At 38.0% G+C, this 19489-nt stretch overlaps 2 protein-coding genes and 1 long non-coding RNA gene across 5 annotated transcripts; 2 read left to right on the top strand and 1 right to left on the bottom strand.

Moving 5' to 3' along the window:
- The first annotated feature begins 150 nt into the window (after nucleotides 1-150).
- Nucleotides 151-18487, top strand: LOC107588553 (uncharacterized). Its single transcript, XR_001609597.1, has 3 exons — nucleotides 151-540; nucleotides 7175-7180; nucleotides 18477-18487. It is a non-coding gene; the product is annotated as an uncharacterized lncRNA (long non-coding RNA).
- Nucleotides 848-10708, bottom strand: LOC107588517 (hypoxia up-regulated protein 1). 2 transcript variants are annotated; one of them, XM_016276644.1, is made up of 25 exons: nucleotides 10648-10708; nucleotides 10424-10481; nucleotides 9484-9556; nucleotides 9208-9301; nucleotides 9003-9081; nucleotides 8239-8393; nucleotides 8076-8152; nucleotides 7798-7979; nucleotides 7505-7620; nucleotides 7226-7412; nucleotides 5972-6106; nucleotides 5813-5895; nucleotides 5311-5443; nucleotides 4984-5171; nucleotides 4737-4875; nucleotides 4567-4624; nucleotides 4386-4462; nucleotides 4131-4289; nucleotides 3046-3236; nucleotides 2826-2913; nucleotides 2283-2539; nucleotides 1665-1749; nucleotides 1290-1542; nucleotides 1079-1174; nucleotides 848-952 (listed from the first exon to the last, which is right to left on the bottom strand). In XM_016276644.1, exons 3-25 carry the CDS (start codon nucleotides 9548-9550, stop codon nucleotides 903-905), a joined length of 2949 nt encoding a protein of 982 aa, XP_016132130.1. In that variant the 5' UTR covers nucleotides 9551-9556; nucleotides 10424-10481; nucleotides 10648-10708; the 3' UTR covers nucleotides 848-902. The 2 variants fall into 2 exon arrangements, with proteins under 2 accessions (XP_016132130.1, XP_016132134.1); XM_016276648.1 differs by lacking the exon at nucleotides 10424-10481 and having other exon boundaries at nucleotides 10648-10700.
- vps11 (VPS11 core subunit of CORVET and HOPS complexes) lies at nucleotides 11579-18349 on the top strand. Of its 2 annotated transcripts, none has more exons than XM_016276661.1 (16): nucleotides 11579-11760; nucleotides 12036-12184; nucleotides 12295-12430; nucleotides 12710-12873; nucleotides 12981-13224; nucleotides 14117-14322; nucleotides 14414-14565; nucleotides 14653-14839; nucleotides 14924-15067; nucleotides 15148-15345; nucleotides 15461-15622; nucleotides 16278-16411; nucleotides 16627-16829; nucleotides 17041-17212; nucleotides 17326-17548; nucleotides 17628-18349. In XM_016276661.1, exons 1-16 carry the CDS (start codon nucleotides 11619-11621, stop codon nucleotides 17793-17795), a joined length of 2784 nt encoding a protein of 927 aa, XP_016132147.1. In that variant the 5' UTR covers nucleotides 11579-11618; the 3' UTR covers nucleotides 17796-18349. The 2 variants fall into 2 exon arrangements, with proteins under 2 accessions (XP_016132147.1, XP_016132156.1); XM_016276670.1 differs by having other exon boundaries at nucleotides 12981-13225; nucleotides 14121-14322.
- Nucleotides 18488-19489: the final 1002 nt, after the last annotated feature.

Below are 19489 nucleotides of genomic sequence, written 5' to 3'. Positions count from 1 at the left end.
TTTTGCTTTAAAAAAATAAAAAAAAGAATCTAGAAATGACCTGTGTGGCTTTTCTTTCACTTATTTTATATTGTTACATTTTTATAATTAAATCCAAAAATTATATTAAATACAGAAAAAAAACACTGCTAACCAGCGTTATAAGGTTAGTTTAGCAGTAATTGGTTTTTTTTTTTTTTTAAAAGAGACTTTATTAACAGTTTAGAAACAATCTTCTCCCTTTTCCACATTTTTCTCTCCACACAGACTTGCACATGAAAACATGCAAAAGGCAAAACCAGTGAAGATGTGAACACAAACAAAAAAAAAATATCCATAATCCACTTTTCAGTTGAGTGAAATTCCTTTGATGCCAGGCAGCATACTAATCATACTGAAGTCCATAAATACATGAGATGTTTGGCATAGATGATGCTCACAGGTACAAACGGCTGCTTTGGGAATCATGGAAAAAGTTGAACCAATAAGATGTGACAAACTGCTAAGCAACAATTCAGCAGGAACTTCACATTTCCTCAATACACATTTCTGGACGCAAAGGTGTCTTGGAGTCAGAGGACATGACATATACGACCATTTCAAGATAATCTGTATTTACACAAAGGACAGCGTGTTTACTTTGGTCAAGCATGCCATTTTTGATTTCCTTGTGACTCAAACAAACAGGGGTCATGTTTCTGAGAGGGAGAAGATCATTAAACAACTGTGGACGGCGCACACAGCTTGGAGTTGGGATTGGTATTTTCTTTTGGCTCAGGGTCACTGAACTAGAACAACTGAAATAAACACCATCATTGTCAAGCTGTTCCAATTTGCTGAGGGGGCCGGAAATTATTATAATTTTTTTAACCACTTAACGGAGTCAATAAATATAACAAATAAACCTTTAAGAATTCCAGATGTTATAATTCATCTCCTTTATGGTTTTCTGATTTGCTGCTGTCTGTTGATTCTGCAAAAAAGAAACATTACATGCATTTATATTAAGCAATTAAATCTATAGATTCTTATATTTTATGTCAAAGAGCTCATGTTAAAATGATTTTGATGTTAGATTGATTAGTGGATTGTGAATGACCTGTATCTGTATTTTCTGCTGGATTTAGTTCAAGTATGGGTTCTTCGTCTTTTTTTTCAGCAGTTGGCGGCTCCTCTGCCGGCTTCACCTCTTCAGCTAAAAAGCACAATTCATATACCGAATTCACTCCATATTAACAGGAAAAGTAACTAAATGAAGAGTTGCAAAATCTATATTAGTGGATTTGCAAAAATAAAATAATCAGTCTCACCATCATCACTCTTGGGAGGAATAACCTTCTCTGCATCTTCTGTGCTGTTAGCTTTGCTGTTCTCTGTGGAGGTGGTGTTCTTGTCTTTAGCCTTATCTTTAGGCTTTGGTTTGACAAACTTTGCTTTGTTCAGCAGGTAGTTCACCTCCCTGTCCAAGAGGGAACGCTTAGCTTCAATGTCCTTAGAGAGCAGAACAGGTTTCTCTGTTGGGGACAATTTGTCCTGTTCTGCAACGGTCTCATTCTTCCAAGTCTGCAACAAAAAAAAAAACTAAGCAAAACATGCAGAGTGAATCTCACATGTTTGTGTGGAATTCATGAGGAAGGATAAAAGAAACAGGAATGTGGTGGGGGGGGGGGGGGATTATTACATACCATTGTCTCATTGATGACCCTCTCTAGAGTCTTCAGTTCAACCTCTGTGAAGATCTGGTCACTCTCAGGAATCAGTCTAACACTCCTGTGAACAACATCCCATGTAAGTTACAAAGTAGTTTACATTTATTTGGACTCGTCGCGGACTGAACTCAAAACTGCATTGCCCTCAAGATTACCAAGACAAAAAAATAAAATAAAAATAGTTTCAAAAATACTTTTATAAATTTTTTTTTAATTCCTTCTATTATTAATGTTAAATTTAAATAAAGACAATAAAATTAATGTATTCATTTTGATCAATTTAATTTAAAAATTTTAAATCTATTTTTAAACTTATTTAAAAATAAATTTATTAAATACATAATACATGTAATAAAATAAATACATTTGCATATTTTAAAAAAACACGTACAGTTAAATGAATAAATAAATGCATAAAATATTTACGTATATAAATTTTTTTATAAATGTATTAATACAATTCATTTCATTAATATATAAATGAAATTCAAACAATTTTTAAATACATATTTGTACATCAATTAAAAAAAAAAAAGGAAAGAAAGAACGAAAGAAAATGGATGGATTGAAGTAATTGATGCAGCTCTCACTCACTTGAGGAAGATGGTGGAGTGGTTAAGCATGCTGTCGAGAGCTGCCAGACTGTCGGGCCATTTCTTCCTCTCCTCCACTCTGAAGAACATGGCTTTACAAAGCTTTTTCAGTTCCGACAGCTTTTCCTTCAGCTCCTTAGTGCCAGCGGCGTACCCCTCCTCATCCATCCAGTTAGAAGCCTCGCTCAGCTTGCCTGTGATCTGCTCCTTCTCCTCCTCAGTCACGACAGCCAGATACTCATCCTGATACAGCTTATCCTAGACCGAGAAAGGAAAAATTAACTAGATTTGTTGTCAATTCAAAAGAAGAGTCGACCTAAAAAGGGAAGAAAAAAAAATCTATTTTGAGGTGATAATAGCTGTAATAACTGTCGTCCAAAATCCTCCATCATAATACAGCCTTAAACCCACTATAGATTTCACCTAATGCTCTGCAAATGAAGCTTTTTAGGCCTGGACAAAGACAGTTCCGTCATCACCACGCCACTGGATCTATGAGTCACTGCTCAAACACTGGGAAGGGCTGCAGAGAGCTTCATTATACCTGCGTCTCAAAGATAAAAGCCTCCAGGCTGTTCAGGGTCTTTTCTCTCTCCTGCTTCTCCAGATCGCGGTCAGTGAGGTCCTGCAGCCTGATATGAGGGAGGAACACATGGGAATTTTTTTAGAGATTCTTCAGTTACTACAGAGTATCTGTCCCATTTCTCGCTCTCAGTTAATTCATTCTCCACGTTAATTAATTCTGAGAAGAAAGAAACACTTACTTCTTTTTGGACACCTCTATGTCCTCTGTGCTGGGATCGAGAACATCATTCACCTCAAGCTCCACTGTGATGTCTTCTGATATTTTGCTCTTTTTTTGTGGTTTGGGTTTCTTGTCCTCCTCTTTCTCCTCTGCTTTCTCACCATCTGATTTCTCTTCAGGCTTTTCGGCTTTCTCGGCGTCTGTCTCTCCCTGTGTGACGGAGGTGAGAGTTCACTTCTAAACAGATTCCAAAACTAAAATCAAATGGAGTAACTCGCCAGTGGCTGGTAACTTCATATGAAACTGCAATATAATACATGGCTTAAATTGAAATTTAAGAATTATAGTCTGACCCTTGCTGACGTAAGTGATGCGACTAATTCAAATGGTCACGTTTTTGTGACAGGTCCAACTTTACATAGGGGCAGAGACTTCAATATAACGCAGTTTGTCACTAGAAGGTTCCCACACTTTGACTACTGAGAGTCCGTGATTGACTGTATAAAGATTTTTTGAAAATCATAAAAAAATTTTTTTTTTTTTTAAAGTTTAAAAATCATTGGTTGTGCACCCATTTTGGCAAAATAATATTATATTATATATATATCTTTTTTTTTTTTTTATAGAAATTGTCATGACTTATACACTTTTAAAATTCCCTGATAAGGTAAAAAACAACAACACTAACTCTAACTGGCATTAAAATATATTTCCAAATTAAAATCATTGTTATAATAATAATAAATAATGCAATATTCTGTTTCAATGGCCAGTAAAAAAATAACTATTTCTAATAAAGTATGATTTGTATTATATTGATTATATTAGGTCTTACATTAAAATAATTATCAGCTAAAAAAATTAATAAAAAAAATTTACATCTGTATTGGGTCAACTAGAGAAAAGAATCTACAAGAAACTCTAGTCAGGTGCTTCAGTTGGTGTTTGGCACTGCATGTTGTATAATAAAACATGAGGGGAAGTCACAAATCTCTCCTGAGAATAACAGGGCGGAACTAGTGAACTTGAGTCTCATGAAAGCCTAGAGGTTCCATAATCACTCTGCACCTCTCCAGAAATGTGATGAACTGTGAATAATCTCACCTGAGTTTCCGCTTTATCTTCTTTGTTGTCTTTCTGCTCCTCCGCCTGAGGCTCACCCTCTTTTCCCTCCTCCGTCTCGGGTTTCTCCTGGGCAGACTTTTCCCGTTTCTCTGACCGTTCCTGATCTTTCTCAGCCTCTGGAGTCACTTCTTCTTCATCCTGAACCATTATAGAAAAACAAAATGTCAAGATTAATTTGATAAAATGACATTTAAATGTCTGTCAGAGTCGTTAAGAATCATTAAGAAGATTTACCGTAACCGGTTCAGTCACATTTGCAGTTGGCTCTGAGCTGCCACCCCCAAACAAGCTGGAAATGGTGTTTCCAAGCTCTGGGTTAAAAAAAAATAAAAAATTAACGAGTGAAGCAGACACACACACTATTTTTTATTTTTTTTATATACATATAACATTTTTAGGCATTTCCAAAACTTACTGGTAAGCGTGGACTCCTCCTCTTTCTCCTCCACAATGGTCTCAAATACTGACTCCACCTAAAAAGTCAAGAATTCAGTTCTTCTGGCTTATTAAGCACTTACCGGAATAGTAAAACTTCACAGTTGTACTAATCTGACGATTCACTATGAACTAAAATCCAGTACTAACCCGGTCCAGAATTAGCACCCCGCTTTCATCCATATTGAAATGAGCCTTGATGCCCTTGGATTCAGCATCTGAATGTTTCTTGAAGCTGCTGCCCACTCCAGACAGTTTCACCGTCGTCAGATTCTGAGATCCAAACACTCTGAGAAAGAAAAAAAGATTGGTTTGACATTAACTTTAGTCCATTTCTGACAAAGTGCAAACAAATAAAACAGAACATTAGCAGAGTGAATAAAACTTTGTCACTTACTTCAGGTCCTGTTCACCGAGGAAGCCGAGGTCTCCATAATTGATGTAGAAGACAAAGTCATCCATGTAACGATTAAAGGTGATAACTTTTCTCTGGGGATACGGGGCCATTCTCTGAAACAGGATGCGCTTGTTGTGTTTCATGGTCTTCACGCCATCCTCTTCCTCGGTCTCACGACTGAACTCAACCTAAGGAGGGAGACAGAAAACATTGGAGAACTGACGTATGACCATTAAACATGCAGATTAATTGTCTGTTATATTAAACATCTCAGTGATCTTGGTTAGGGCTAAGTAAAAACAAAATCTCTGTGTTGTGTTATCTCACCTGTATGGGAAACACAGCTGCATCCCTGACCAAGAAAGGTTTGACTTTAAAGGCTTTGCTGAGCGCAGCGGCCTGATAGACGGCACCCATTGCTGCAGCTTCATCTGCATTGATGTTCTTGCTCAGTTCCTCTCTGGAGACAAAAGAACAAGTGAAACCAAACTGAATTTTCTGAAACTGCACCAATTTCAGAACATCCATTCAGTTGTTAATAAAAGCTAATTGTATTAGATGTTGGAACTGCGTTAGGGTTTTTTTTTTTTTAAAGCTTCTGATTTTGTTCAAAGAAAGAACCAAACCTAAACTACTAGTCCATAACAAGGGGTCAAGTTTGGCTGGTTAGCTTATCCCAGTCTGCCCCTGCTGGTTGAAGATGTAACTACACCACTCAGCTCCTAGAAGCATTTTTTTTCCATTGACAGCCAATCAAAAGTATCTACTACTAGGGTAAACTAGGAAATTAAAAACAATAAAAAATTAAATAATGCAAAAAAACACATACTTTCCCACAGCTTTAAGAAGCACATCCTGCACTCTGGGCACCCTGGTGGATCCTCCAACCAAAATAACCTGGTCAATCTCATCCTGTTTGACAAAGGTATTTCAGATTATTGTTGTATAAACCTGTATAAAGCGAATGGCATGATATTTAGCTCCTCACCATGCTCATTTCAGCAGCAGCTAAAGCTTCTGTTACAGGTCCTGGTACTCTGTCAAACAGATCCTCGCAGAGGGCCTCAAACTCCGAGCGAGTCACTTTTGCCTTGAAGTCTATGTCATCCATCAGACCCTCAATCTGAAGAGAGAGAACATCAAGAGGTCACTAAACCACCCAGACTTGGTTGAAGTAGACAAATCAAATTAGATGCCTCCTCAAAACAACACAGAATACTTCTACAATTTTAATGTAACAGTGATTCATACTGCTGTTATTTTTGTTTACATATAATGAAGGGCTAACAAATCTCACCCGGTCAAGGAAATAGACATCATTTGATAACACCCATTTAATCAAGGCCATCCAATGTGGGAAAATATTGTGTAATGAATATTACTCCAAGCAGATACAGTGTGGTCCTAAGTTAACATGTTCCTTTGCATTTTCTAATTCAAGATTTTTTTAGTTATCATCAAAACAATTTGAGTGGGAGTCAAAATCAAAAATGAATATAAAATTTAAAATATCTTACTTAAATCTTGTTATCATTAAAGTGTCTTATTTGGTTTTCTCCCCCTTTTTCCATTTTAATAGCAACACTCAAGCTGCACGTAGTGCATGATTTGAGAATGATACAAAGCATCATATGCTTCAGTGGAAGCCAGAACATCTGATAAGTTCATAAATTTGCTTACATTTGAATAGTGACCTAGAAAGGTCTACTGATCATTTCACACATTTAAAAGGCACAATGAAGGGAAAGCAGCAACAGAGATTTTCTTTTGAATTGTGACATACAGTGAAAATGAATGATCAAAAAAGAAAGAAAGAAGAAAAAAATTTAAAAGTAGGTTGGGAACTTTGTTCTGTCCATTGGTTGTTAAATTAATTTTGGGCATTGCACTCAAAAACTTCTAAATGTGAATTTGCAGTTGAATGTACGAAAGTGGTGGGCTTTAAGTCACCAGAGAAGTCTGTTTATTAAGTTAATTAAGTTATGATATTATCATTTATGTTTGTTTGCGTTTAACGCCATTCCAGCTTCTATGGCTATTTTCATGGCAAGAATAACTGATATCATCATTTAAAAGTAGGAGGTTAATTTTTTTTTTTAAACATGCATGGTTGAATGACTCACAATAAGAGCAACAATAATATGAATGTTGAAAAAAGCTGAATTTTGATTTTATGCAGACTTAATTTTAGCAAACTGTATTGTACACTATTGAAATAAATTGTCATTTCAGTTTGAGATACCTGTGCCATATGTTCAGCATTAGCACTCAGCACAGTCTTGAGTCTCTGAGCCTCTTTAAGGAGTTTGGCCATGGCGCGCAGATTCTCCCTCACGTCTTTCTTGGATTTCTTCTGTTCGTTAAAGAGCTTGGCAAGATGATCTCTGAGCCTCAGCTCCATCTCGAATCCACCAAGTGTTCTATCAAACCTAAATATTAAAAGAAAAACAGCGATATTGTATACATATACATTGGCCACGTGGCCAACAAATTTGGCGAAAACATGACAACCACGACTAACCCAACTCCACGTATCTGAAGCTGCGGCTGAGTGCCAGATTCCTTGGTCTTCACCGTCTGATACGTGACAATCGTGGCTGTTGTGCTGCCAGATCCCATATCATAAAACATGATGTTCTACAAAAAAAGTAAGTATCAAAAAAATCAGTCATTCCCATTTAAAAATGCATTTCTACATCACAAAAAGCCATTGGTTGGTCAAAAAGATAAATCTCACTCACAAACAGCACCATTGGCTGATACACTGTTGACCTAATAAATAAATAAAATTCACTTCAAACCTTTCAGAAGTACCTGTGCGGTAGAGTTGATGTCCTTCCTCCTAAAGACTCCATAGTTCAAAGCCACAGCAGTATTATCATTGATAAGCTGAAGGACCTTTAGACCTGCTATATGGGCAGCCTGCAAGACTGCCCTGCGTTCTGCCTGATTAAAATAGGCTGGCACTGTGATCACAGCATCTTTTATGAGTTGCTCTGTTAGAAGAAAAACAAACTAAATTATTGGTGCGTTCAAATATCCCGCTCTGCAAAGACCATGACAGCTATTCAAAACACTCCTTATAATCAAACCTGCAAAGTCTTGAGCCAGACCACGAGAGTAGTTCAATATCATGCCCAAAAGTTCCTCTGGAGTATACTGCAACTCTCTGGATGATATAAAAGATTCATTTTTCATGTTAATATAAAACACATCGGTTCCAGCTAATGCATCTGCAAGTGCTCCATTACTTACTCTGAGAATTTGAAAAACACTGTTCCTCTTTTCTCATCTCTCTGCATCTGGTGTTCAGGGAAGTGTTTCTGATACTGTGCCACCTGTGGATTGTCTGCCGTCTTTCCCAAAATGCTCTGGAGGAATCTGTAAACCACCTTGGGGTTCTTCACAGCCTGTCATGATTAAAGAATGCTAGAGTCAAAGCTTGTCAAATATGCTGCGACAAGGTGTTAAAGACAAAGAAAATGTGAAGGGGTGCTTTTCATTTTACAGTACATGAAGTCCATTTACTTTCTTAATCCACATACCTGGTCTTATTTTGAATGATTTACACTATTGTCTAAAAGTTTAGGGTATTTAACTAATACTTCTATTTAGCAAAGATGCATTAAATTGATCTAAAGTGACATTAAAGACATTTATATAGCTACAGATATCGATTTCAAATAAATGTTGTTCTTTTGAACTTTCTGTTTATCAAATAAATCGTAAAAATGTATCAATGTTTCCATGAAATATCAATATTTTCAACATTCATAAAATGAGAAATATTTTGTGCACACCAAATAAGCATAATTGGAATGATTTCTGAAGGATCATGTCAAACTAAAGATATTTTAAATCATTAAATTGTAAACAATATTACCATTTTAGCATATTTTTTATTAGACTTGAGCATGAGACTTCTTAGACAAACAAACAACAACATCTTAACCCCAAATCTGTTGCAAATGCCATTTTATGTTGACTTTTAAAGAAGGTATTATGGTACAATGACTTACCACTCCTAAAGCGCTGTCTCCAAAAAGCCTCTCGTTTTCCTTTAAGCACACTGCGACTGGAGTTTTCCGCCGGGACTCCCTACACAAAAAAAGAAGCTAAATGTCACAACAGAGTAAAATGTTGTCCGAAATGAATTATTCTATATTATAAGTCTAAATGACTTGACATCTGTGGATTTTATATGCACTCTGTTCTAAAACCTACTTGTTTAATGCAATCTCCATTGGCACACCAGGTTTCACTATAGCGATTTTCATCCATTCACTGCCCAAGTCCACAGACATCACAGCAACTGATTCTGCAACACACACAAAAATGTCAGTGAGAGCTGAAATTATTCACTCTAGATAAGAAAACCACAATGTAAATATATAACGCACATTTACATATCTTGATAGATTTAAATTCATCCTGAAGGACATCACCAAAGGAAACTTAGAAGTAATTTAAGACTATAATCACAATTTATGTGGTGCTTACCTGTTTGAGAAGGCAGGAATGCTACTAATAGGCAAAAAACAGCCCATAAAGACAGCCTTTCCCTCATTGTGACCTGCAGGAAAGAAACAAAGACTGGATCAACAGCATGTAGGCTAAAAGTAAAAGCTCTGCACAAAAACAGGAAGCATATCAAAAGTTCCCTCAAATCATCATCTCAAACACCATTACTAAAACTGACAATCCTACATCACAACTGTGATATGAAAAACTGCCCGAATGCCAAATATGGATGTGTAGGTGGACACACTCAGTCAGTGGCAGGTGTAGACAGGTACATGCTGATTTGATCCCATCCACAAGTCTGAGACAAAGCTTGAGAACATGTGGATCACAAACCTAGTTCCCGGAGGCCCCCCAAAAGTACCTTTTGGATGTTGTCTTAATAAAACACAGCTGATTTAACCGTTCAGTTCTGTAGCAGAAACCCCCAAAACCTGAAATGTGTGTCATATAAGGGTCCCATCAAAAAATATTTTGAGGGGCCTCCAGGAAGCACTTTTGCAGCGCTTTCCTGCAGAATTCAGACATCAGAGCTAAGGTGTAAAAAGAATACAAGGAGACTATAGTTAATATATGTTCACAAATCTCATTTGGCTTCATTTTTACAGTCACATGTCTTCTATTTGTAATGCGGATTCAAAAATGCAAAGTGGAAACTTCTAGTTGCACAGCCTGTGTGACATAAGCTTGAATGAGGCTGCCTGATCCTGATGGGAAGAGCATCATGGCCATGTCAAAGTGTCATTTCACTGCTTGATAAAGTGAACATTGTAAACAGAACGCTTTCTTTTTACATATAAGAAAATGCAACTGATGGTCTGGTAGATGTACTACTGCACTAGACTGATTTGTGAACATATGCAACCACTCAGATAAGCCCAAACATCTCCAACAAAGAAAGTGATGGCATGGCACTTACCTTCAGTCAGATCAAGTATTATATTGGCTCTTGTTGACTGGTAAATCCCTCTTGACACCTGAACAACAATATTTAGAAACGCTTACCCTGCCCTAATTATGAACCACAACTTTTCTGCGTTAAACCTTAATATCTAACGTCTTACAGAAGGCTGGGAGATCGCATTAACAGCAATGCCCTGTGAGCACACCACCTCACTTGCTTGATTTTGCTCTTGCACTCACCGGCTTGTTCTAACACATTGGGCCCGGAACGCGGCGTGATCTCATTGGATCCACACAACTCGCCGCTCGCCGAGGCAAGCGCTAATCGCTATGCTCGTAAGTCCCGCCTCTTTACCCTTGAATGGAGAACGCTGATTGGTCCACGTGCCAACCAGTGCGCGAGAGTGGTCAGTCGTGTAAGTAAGCACGGACCTGATTGGTCCACGTGAAATAGGGGAACACAACGGCTGTGCGGGAGCCCGACTCATCTCTGCGAATATATTCACTTGAACAGTTCATTTCAAAGAAACGATTCAGTGGTTCTTTTACGTCATTCTTTGCATCTATGACATGTTATAAAACGGCCCAATTAAAAAAAAAGAAAAAAAAGATAAAACGGCCCAATAAAGTTATACGGCAAATTTCTGTTTATTACGTTTTTCATGAAATAAAATTATATTTATTAAACCAACTTTCTTCATATGTACGTTTATACTTGTAACATTTCTGCTGTTTGGCTATAAAAGTAACCTAATCACGAATCACGATCAAAGAGACGACAAAGAAAAGGGACTGCTGACACATGAAACGCACGGATTCGTTCAGTCCCATTCGCGAACCGGTTCCAGAGATTCATTGAAAAGATCCGAATCAAAAGAACAGTTCGTTCACGAATCGGACTTAGCAGGTTAATTTTCTGTTGTATTATGTCTTTTGGCCATAATAATAACTTTTGAAAGCATACATTTAAATTAAATATGTACATTTTTTCTTATAATTTTCTATTTGGTGTGTATTTTTGGCTTAAAAAACAGCATCAATTATTTAATCTACATTTAATGTTTAAATTAATTTGATCAATTTAATTCGTGGCTTGTTGTGTGCAACCTTAAAAATATTACCGCGAATACAGAAAACAAGAATAGCTTGACACTAGTCACATGACCGTGATGTGAGTCACATGGTTTTGCTAAACAAGAACTGCTTGGAGAATGGCAGCGTTCTTACAGTGGAGACGTTTTGTGTTTTTCGATAAAGAAACGGTGAAAGATCCGAGCGAAAATGGGAAAAATTTCCAACTACCGGTGGGAATATCGGCTTGTGATTCAGGTCGAGGACACATTGTGCTTGGAGATATCCTTAATAAACTGAAGTCATGCTTGAGGCTAGTTAGCAATGATGAATCTAATAAACAATAATACTACGTATATTTCATAATCATAGTTGTATAAGTCAAATTGTAGCGTATTTTAATAGGTTGCAGTAAACCTGCTTTGTAAAATGGATAATGGCATTGTATTTTCTTTTATATTTTTCATGAATCCAACATTCAGTCCTTTCTGGATGATTAAATATAATGATTTTAGTTATGCCATATGTGTCCGTTTTCTTTAACTCATGCAATGCACATATGGACGGGCAGATCTGGTTTTTGACCCGCTCCCTGCAGCTGTCCAGCTTTCAGGCTTATAAGCTGCGCGTGACACACCTGTACCAGCTGAAACAACACAACATCCTGGTGTCTGTGGGTCAGGATGAAGCTGGCATCAATCCTCTGGTAAGAATCACGACAGGTGTCTGCTGAAGATACGTGTCAGTGCAAGAGCAGAGCTGTGTGTGCTTTAGAGATGCAAGTTGATTTCTAAAGTGCATGTGTTTGCCCATCAGGTGAAGGTGTGGAACCTTGATAAGAAGGACAGCGGCAGTCCTCTGTGTACCCGGATATTCCCTGCCATACCTGGAAACAAACCTACTGAAGTGTCTTGTCTCAGTGTACATGAAAACCTTAATTTCATGGCTATAGGTAGGATTTTTAAAATATAAATTATAGGTAATTAAAACAATTTACTTAAAATAAAATACATGTTAACTGAAATAAAAGTATAAAATAAAATAAAAAAAATTTCATTCAGTTTAACTATATTTAAAATCACAAAAACTAATAAAAGTCAAAAGCACAACAAAATTACTAAAATGAACTCAAATTAAAATGGAAAAATATAAAAATAAATCTAATTGATAATATTAATATTTTAATTATACTATAATAACACTGTCAGTAATATCTGTGTTGAATGCTCAGGTTTTACAGATGGCAGTGTTGTGCTGACGAAGGGTGACATAACCAGAGACAGACACAGTAAAACTCTCAGCCTCCATGAGGGCAACTGTCCAATCACAGGCCTGGCTTTCCGGCAGGCTGGCAAAGTCACACACCTGTTTGTCGCCACTTTAGAAAAAGTGCAGGTACATGTTATTTACATGGAATGTGATTTTCTTCATCTTTGGAAAAGCGTGTAAATCCAGATGAAAATCATGCCGAACTGAAAGCAGCATTATTCTTATGTTGACAGTGTTACACATTATCAGTGAAAGAGTACCCTCGTATAGAACTGGACACACACGGCTGTGCCCTTTACTGCTCGGCGCTCACAGACCCCTCGCAGGACTCACAGTTCATAGTGGCTGGAGATGACTGTGTGTATTTGTACCAACCCGATGAGAGAGGACCCTGTTTTGCTTTCGATGGGCACAAACTTCTAACTCACTGGCACAGAGGATACCTGCTGCTACTCACACACAATAACAAGTCACCCAAGTAAGACTCATTATTGCCTCTGCTCACTCAAGCCGGCCTCTGCTCACTCTAGGCCGTGGCTCACTCTAGGCCTCCGGCCTCCGCTTACTCAAGGCTGCAGTGTGTGACGCTGTTTCGTTGTGAAAGCGAAACAACTTTGTTTGGCCTTCCAAAAGAGGACACGACTAGAAATCAGTGGTTAAGTTGTATTTACAACACTGTTCCAGAACAGTTTAACCCAAATATTCAGATGTGTCCAGCACATTTTATGGAGGACTGTTTCCTGATCCTGGTAGAGTAGACTACAATGCCGGCTGTTCTGACTCACAGACTGTAAGTACGTTTTTTTTAAGTATGAAGAATTTGCCACTGACGATTCAAACGTGAGTTTTGAGCAGTGTAGAGTAGCACTTGTTGTTTGTCATTTCTCCGATCACAAATGCAGACATGGTTTTATGTTTACGCGGCGCGATGCAATGCAACACGTAAAAAGACAGTATAAGTCATCCGTAATTATGTCCCCACTGGATGCAACAAATGCCTCATTTATAATGGGTTTTAATGTTTATGTCTCGTCGCTCCGGCCGGACAGGGCATCATCACAGTATGGTAGGGGCGTAACATTTCTGTCACACGCTTGAGGTATCCGGCCAATCACAACGCACTGGATAGCTGGCCAATCAGAGCACACCTCGCTTTTCAGACCGATGAGCTTTGTAAAAATCGAAGCGTTTCAGAAAGGCGGGGCATAGAGGAGAAATAATAATGTACAGTATGTGGAAAATAATGTGTTTTTTGAACCTTAAACCGCATAAACACATTTCATTACACCAGATACACCAAATAATGTTCTTTTTAGCAGCATCATATAACCCCTTTAATACGCATTCACATTTTTGACATTTAACTTGTGCAGATCTGATTATGGCAGCAGACAGACATCCCCTACAGAAAAGCACATCCTGACCATTTATGACCTTGACAACAAGTTCATCGCTTACAGTGCGGCGTTTGATGATGTCATTGACGTTCTGGCAGAATGGGGCTCTTTTTATGTCCTTACGAGGGACAAAACACTGTATATGCTGCAAGAAAAAGACACGCAGACCAAGCTAGAGGTTAGTACAGTGTTATTATCATTAAAGGAAACTTTTTTTTAATCTAAAATAAAAAGTAATATATACCACCATTCAAAAACGTATTATTTAGATGCTGTTTAAGAAGAACCTGTTTGTGATGGCCATTAACTTGGCTAAAAGTCAACATCTGGACAATGATGGTCTGTCTGAGATATTCAGACAGTATGGAGACCATCTCTACGTCAAAGGGGATCATGATGGAGCTATTCAGCAGTATATTCGGTATATTTGCAGCTCAAATTTTTTGTTACACATTTCATTGAAAATCAGGCAAGTCATGTTTACCTCTTGATCTTCTGTCTCTCTCAGCACCATTGGGAAGCTCGAGCCCTCATACGTAATCCGTAAATTTTTGGATGCACAAAGGATACACAACTTGACAGCGTACCTACAGGCCCTCCACAGGCAATCGCTGGCCAACGCTGACCACACTACTCTACTGCTCAACTGTTACACCAAACTGAAGGACAGCTCCAAGCTGGAAGAGTTCATAAAGGTCTGTAGAAAAGAGATTTGGGCCTGAATTTGTATTGACCACTAACAATGCTTTTTATACTCTGCATCCTTCCTCTGAATGTAGAGCAATGAAAGTGAGGTGCATTTCGATGTTGAAATTGCCATCAAGGTGTTACGTCAGGCCGGTTATCACAGTCACGCCGTGTTTCTGGCAGAGAGACACATGCACCATGAATGGTATCTAAAGATCCAGCTAGAGGATTTGAAGGTCAATATATGATATGAACTGTTGTAATGCTTTTTAACAAGTTTATGTAAGCCAATACTTAAGCCAATACTCCTTTTCAGAATTATCAGGAGGCTTTACGCTACATTGGAAGGTTGCCATTTGATCAGGCAGAGAGCAATATGAAGCGTTACGGAAAAATTTTAATGCACCATGTGCCTGAAAGCACCACCATCCTCTTAAAACACCTTTGCACCGACTATCACCCCAGCAAAGACTCAACCGACAGGGACAGCCTGGACAGGCCTGCGGAAAACAAGGTAATTCATTTGGATTAGCATTAGCACCTTCAAATAATCTGACATTGTCAAGAACATAGTGAGTTAAGCCAGATGATTTGAGATTGTACCTCAACATTTTCTTACCTTTTTACAGGCCAATCCAGAAGAGTTCATCCCAGTCTTTGCCAATAACCCACGAGAGCTGCGAGCGTTCCTGGAACACATGATCAAGGTGGATCCGTTCTCACCTGAGGGAGTTTATGACACTCTGCTAGAGCTCAGACTACAGGACTGGGCACATGAGCAGGACCCAGGGGTAAAAACATGCTTTGTGCAATCTGTAAACATACCACACATATATCTGTCACATTATATTACGTTATCATTGACAACATCTACACCTGCAAATGCTGATGGAGAGCTTTGCAGATTTCTGAAGAATTTGACTTTTTCAATTTATCAATTTGATTTATCAGATATTTTTGTTAATTTGATTATGATTTTAGGCAATTAGTAAAAGCGTGGTACTCCATAAAACGTATTTTACCTTATTTAGGACAATTCTGCAGATTCCCAAAACTGAAAATCAATATTTCATACTGTACATTATAAAACATTGTATAATGCACAGAATAAGGTAGCATTTAACAAGATTGATTTTAGCTTTTATTTTTTTAAATAAATTTTTTTAAAAATTTTAGTGTTTAGACATTTTCTTCTTCTTTTTTAATCAGTTTTTGGCCATAAAATTATTTTAAGTTTATCACTGTCCAGAGTTTTAATATCAATGCATCTCGGGGAAAAAAATTATACAGATTCCATGTGGCCATAGCTTATCACATTGTAGCTGCATTATGAAGTATAATCTCAAAACCATTTTTACATTTTTTGGGGGTAAATTTCAATTGCTTACTGTTGTAAAAGCATAAACTGCAGGAATCACATCGCTCTTTCTGTCTTTTGTCTGACAGAAGAAGAAAGTCCTGCAGGAGGCAGCACTGTCCCTGCTGAGGAGCGACAACACTGTGTTTGACAAAGCCCTGGTACTCTGCCAGATGCACAACTTCAAGGAAGGAGTGCTGTATCTGTATGAAAAGGGCAAACTGTAAGCGCTATTCCTTATCATTGTGATCTCACTTATTCAGAACGTGCTATAAAAGTTATCTACATAACTTCTACAGCTTTGTGTGACAACAGACCACAATTACTGACTGAATTCCTTTCGGAATTTAATCATCTAATCTAAACTTGCATTACATTGAGCTTTCACAACTAATAACAGCACAAAAGCAAAAGTGACAGAACAGCCTATTTCTGCAGGTACCAGCAGATCATGCATTACCACATGCAGAATGAGGAGTACGGGAAAGTCGTGGAGGCCTGTAAACGTTATGGGGACAGTGAGGTGTGTTTGTGGGAACAGGCTCTGGGCTATTTTGCACGCAAAGAAGAAAACTGCAAGGCCTACATAAGTGAAGTCCTGCAGCACATTGATGAAAATAACTTGATGCCTCCACTTCTGGGTGAGTAAAAGGCAACAAAAAAGTTGTTGGTCGCACCTCTGTTGTGTATTTCACACATCTAAACATGACTGCATGACCTTTCAACACAGTTCATACTTTTTCGGTTCTCTTTGCTCTTCACCTTCCAGTGAACTATATTAGTTATAATATTTGTAGTGCTGTTCATACTGTTCAGCATATTTTTGACCTTAAATGAATGTCTGTGTTGTAGTGGTGCAGACTTTGGCTCATAACTCCACAGCATCACTGTCAGTCATAAAAGACTACCTGATAAATAAAATGGAGCGGGAGACCCAGCAGATTGAGGGAGATGAAAGGAAGATTCGACAGTATAGAGAGGAAACGGCCCATCTTCGTGCTGAAATACAAGAACTTAAAACCTGGTGAGCAAATCAAGGATTCATTCTTTAGTCAACGTCATTAAAAAAAATGGATGCTACAATTGATAGTATAGGAATGTCATTGTATATTTAAACAAATGACATTGCTCTTTCAGTGCAAAGATCTTCCAGAAGACCAAGTGCAGCATGTGCAACAGCCCACTAGAGCTGCCATCTGTGCACTTCCTGTGTGGCCACTCTTTCCATCAGCATTGCCTTGAGAGCTTTGCAGAGAGCGAGGCCGAGTGCCCCACCTGCACCCCTGAGAACAGGAAAGTGATGGACATGTTGCGTGTGCAAGATCAGAAACGAGATCTGCATGATAATTTCCACAGACAGGTACCGTTTTTCCTCCTGCAGGACATGCTGAATTGATCAAAGGTGCCAGTTAACTAAATAGAATTTCTCTCTCTCGTAGCTCAAATGCTCTAATGACGGCTTCTCAGTCATCGCTGACTATTTTGGCCGTGGAGTGTTTAACAAACTCACTCTGATAACGGATCCTCCTGGAGGAAAGAGTGGAGCTGGGAATCTGGAGGCTGAATTCAACCGAGATCTGCTCATTAACACCAAGAGGAATGTTTGAGAGCCGGACTGGAGTTCATGTTAAAAGAAGAAGTCTGACTCTGGTCTGCTCCAGAAACAGCTTGAACGGCCTTTAAACAAATCCAAATTAACCACGCAACTCCTCTTCTTGGTGTTGATTTATTTATAGGCCGGATTGCGGAGAGCAAGATGACAGCTCGTGCAGAATGTCTTCACATCTGTGTAGTCTCCAACATCAGATCAGCATAAAGTGGAAAGTATCAAAACCACAGTGGGTGATAACATTTAAGATCTTGCACTTCAAGACTGTGACCTTTTCAAGCTTTGAATTCAGCTGCCGTAAGCACACTATAGAAGACAACTTGCACAACTTACTTTTGCATCCCTTAATAATTTATGTATAATATTTAATTAGTATTGCAACCATTCATTAGTGCAGATAAAGCAACTAATCAACAATAATCAATGTCAAATGCCTATAAAAGTGTCTTTAATAAATGTAAAACATCATTGACTTGTAATTACATTGTATTTTTTGTATTATCTCAGATGTTTGTTGAGATCTTAATTTGTCATGAATTAATAAAAATGAAATATTTACACAGTATGTTACATCGCAGAGGCCAAAGAATACAGAAATGTGTACAAAAATATTTTGAAGTCACTAATCGTTGGAAAACCAATGAACAAATCTACCTTAATTTATTTACACCTTTGCTAGTGTCTTGAGTCTAGTTTGCAAAATTATTTGGCGAGTTAGAAAAGTTTGCAAAGCTAAACAGCTGAACCAGCAAGAAAAGATGCTAAGAACCACATCCACATCCTGTTCTCAAGAGCTGATCCATGATGCATAGAACTGCTATGTCTCTGATGACTGCAAAAAAGCTTGGTTAAAATCACCTTTTTTAAATCTTGAAACTGTTTTAACCACAAAACCACCATGGCTTAATGTGTTCAAACAATATACACTTTCAAAAGGTTCCCCAATCACAAGGGTGCCCAAACTCGGTCCTGGAGGGCTGGTGTCCTGCAGAGTTTAGCTCCAACCCCAATTATGGGAAGTTCGGCTCTTTTCAAAGATTCGGCTCTTTTGGCTCGGCTCCCTTAGAAGAGCTGGCTCTTGCGGCTCCCAAATGGCTCTTTATTTAGTATCACTCAGAACCTTCTATTTTAGCACAATTTAGCAAATGTGAATGGTTTGTGTGTTGGTAAGCAGTTTTCATAAAATCCTTATTTTTATGCATTTTTTTCGTTACAAAGAAAAAATACACAGATACTATTATTTAACACTTTAATAAAACTTTAATTGAACACAGAACCACATCAAACAAACAAATAAAGGCAAAACTTAACATTAAGCCACTTTAGTCAGAAATTTCATTTCATTGCGAAATATCAGATGCCTCAGCTTGGATGTGCTGATGCGATTTCTCCTCTCTGATTATTTGTCCTGTTTATGAGAAGACTCTCTGAGGGGACCGATGTTGCAACAATGTCTTGCTACCATAACATTCTTAACATCATATTGTTGATGGCTTTTTTTTGTATGTTTGTGAAACCAATGACAGTCTTCTCAAGCTCTGCTTAACCCTGTGACTCAAATCACAAATCTCAGCTTTACACTACTCACTCAAGCTCAGTTTAGTGTCACAGATAAAGACCAAGCATAAAGAGACAGTTAATTGATTCAGTAAATTATGTTTCCCTAGTTACATAATGCTTTTGAGTTTTTCT

The sequence above is a fragment of the Sinocyclocheilus grahami genome, unplaced genomic scaffold (assembly GCF_001515645.1).
Source record: "Sinocyclocheilus grahami isolate Dianchi unplaced genomic scaffold, SAMN03320097.WGS_v1.1 scaffold7.1, whole genome shotgun sequence".
Lineage (NCBI taxonomy): Eukaryota > Metazoa > Chordata > Actinopteri > Cypriniformes > Cyprinidae > Sinocyclocheilus > Sinocyclocheilus grahami.
This window is presented reverse-complemented; position numbering and strand designations above follow the sequence as displayed.

What these genes read in the sequence shown, in the direction of transcription:
- LOC107588517 (XM_016276644.1), bottom strand. Translation starts at nt 9,550, where the DNA reads ATGAGGGAAAGGCTGTCTTTATGGGCTGTTTTTTGCCTATTAGTAGCA. An exon ending in CAGCTGTGTTTCCCATACAG is followed by an intron (nt 5,172 to 5,310) that starts GTGAGATAACAC and finishes CTCCCTCCTTAG; the next exon opens with GTTGAGTTCAGTCGTGAGAC. An exon ending in CACTCCACCATCTTCCTCAA is followed by an intron (nt 1,750 to 2,282) that starts GTGAGTGAGAGC and finishes TGTTGTTCACAG; the next exon opens with GAGTGTTAGACTGATTCCTG.
- vps11 (XM_016276661.1), top strand. Translation starts at nt 11,619, where the DNA reads ATGGCAGCGTTCTTACAGTGGAGACGTTTTGTGTTTTTCGATAAAGAA. An exon ending in GCTATTCAGCAGTATATTCG is followed by an intron (nt 14,566 to 14,652) that starts GTATATTTGCAG and finishes TGTCTCTCTCAG; the next exon opens with CACCATTGGGAAGCTCGAGC. An exon ending in CACATGAGCAGGACCCAGGG is followed by an intron (nt 15,623 to 16,277) that starts GTAAAAACATGC and finishes TTTGTCTGACAG; the next exon opens with AAGAAGAAAGTCCTGCAGGA.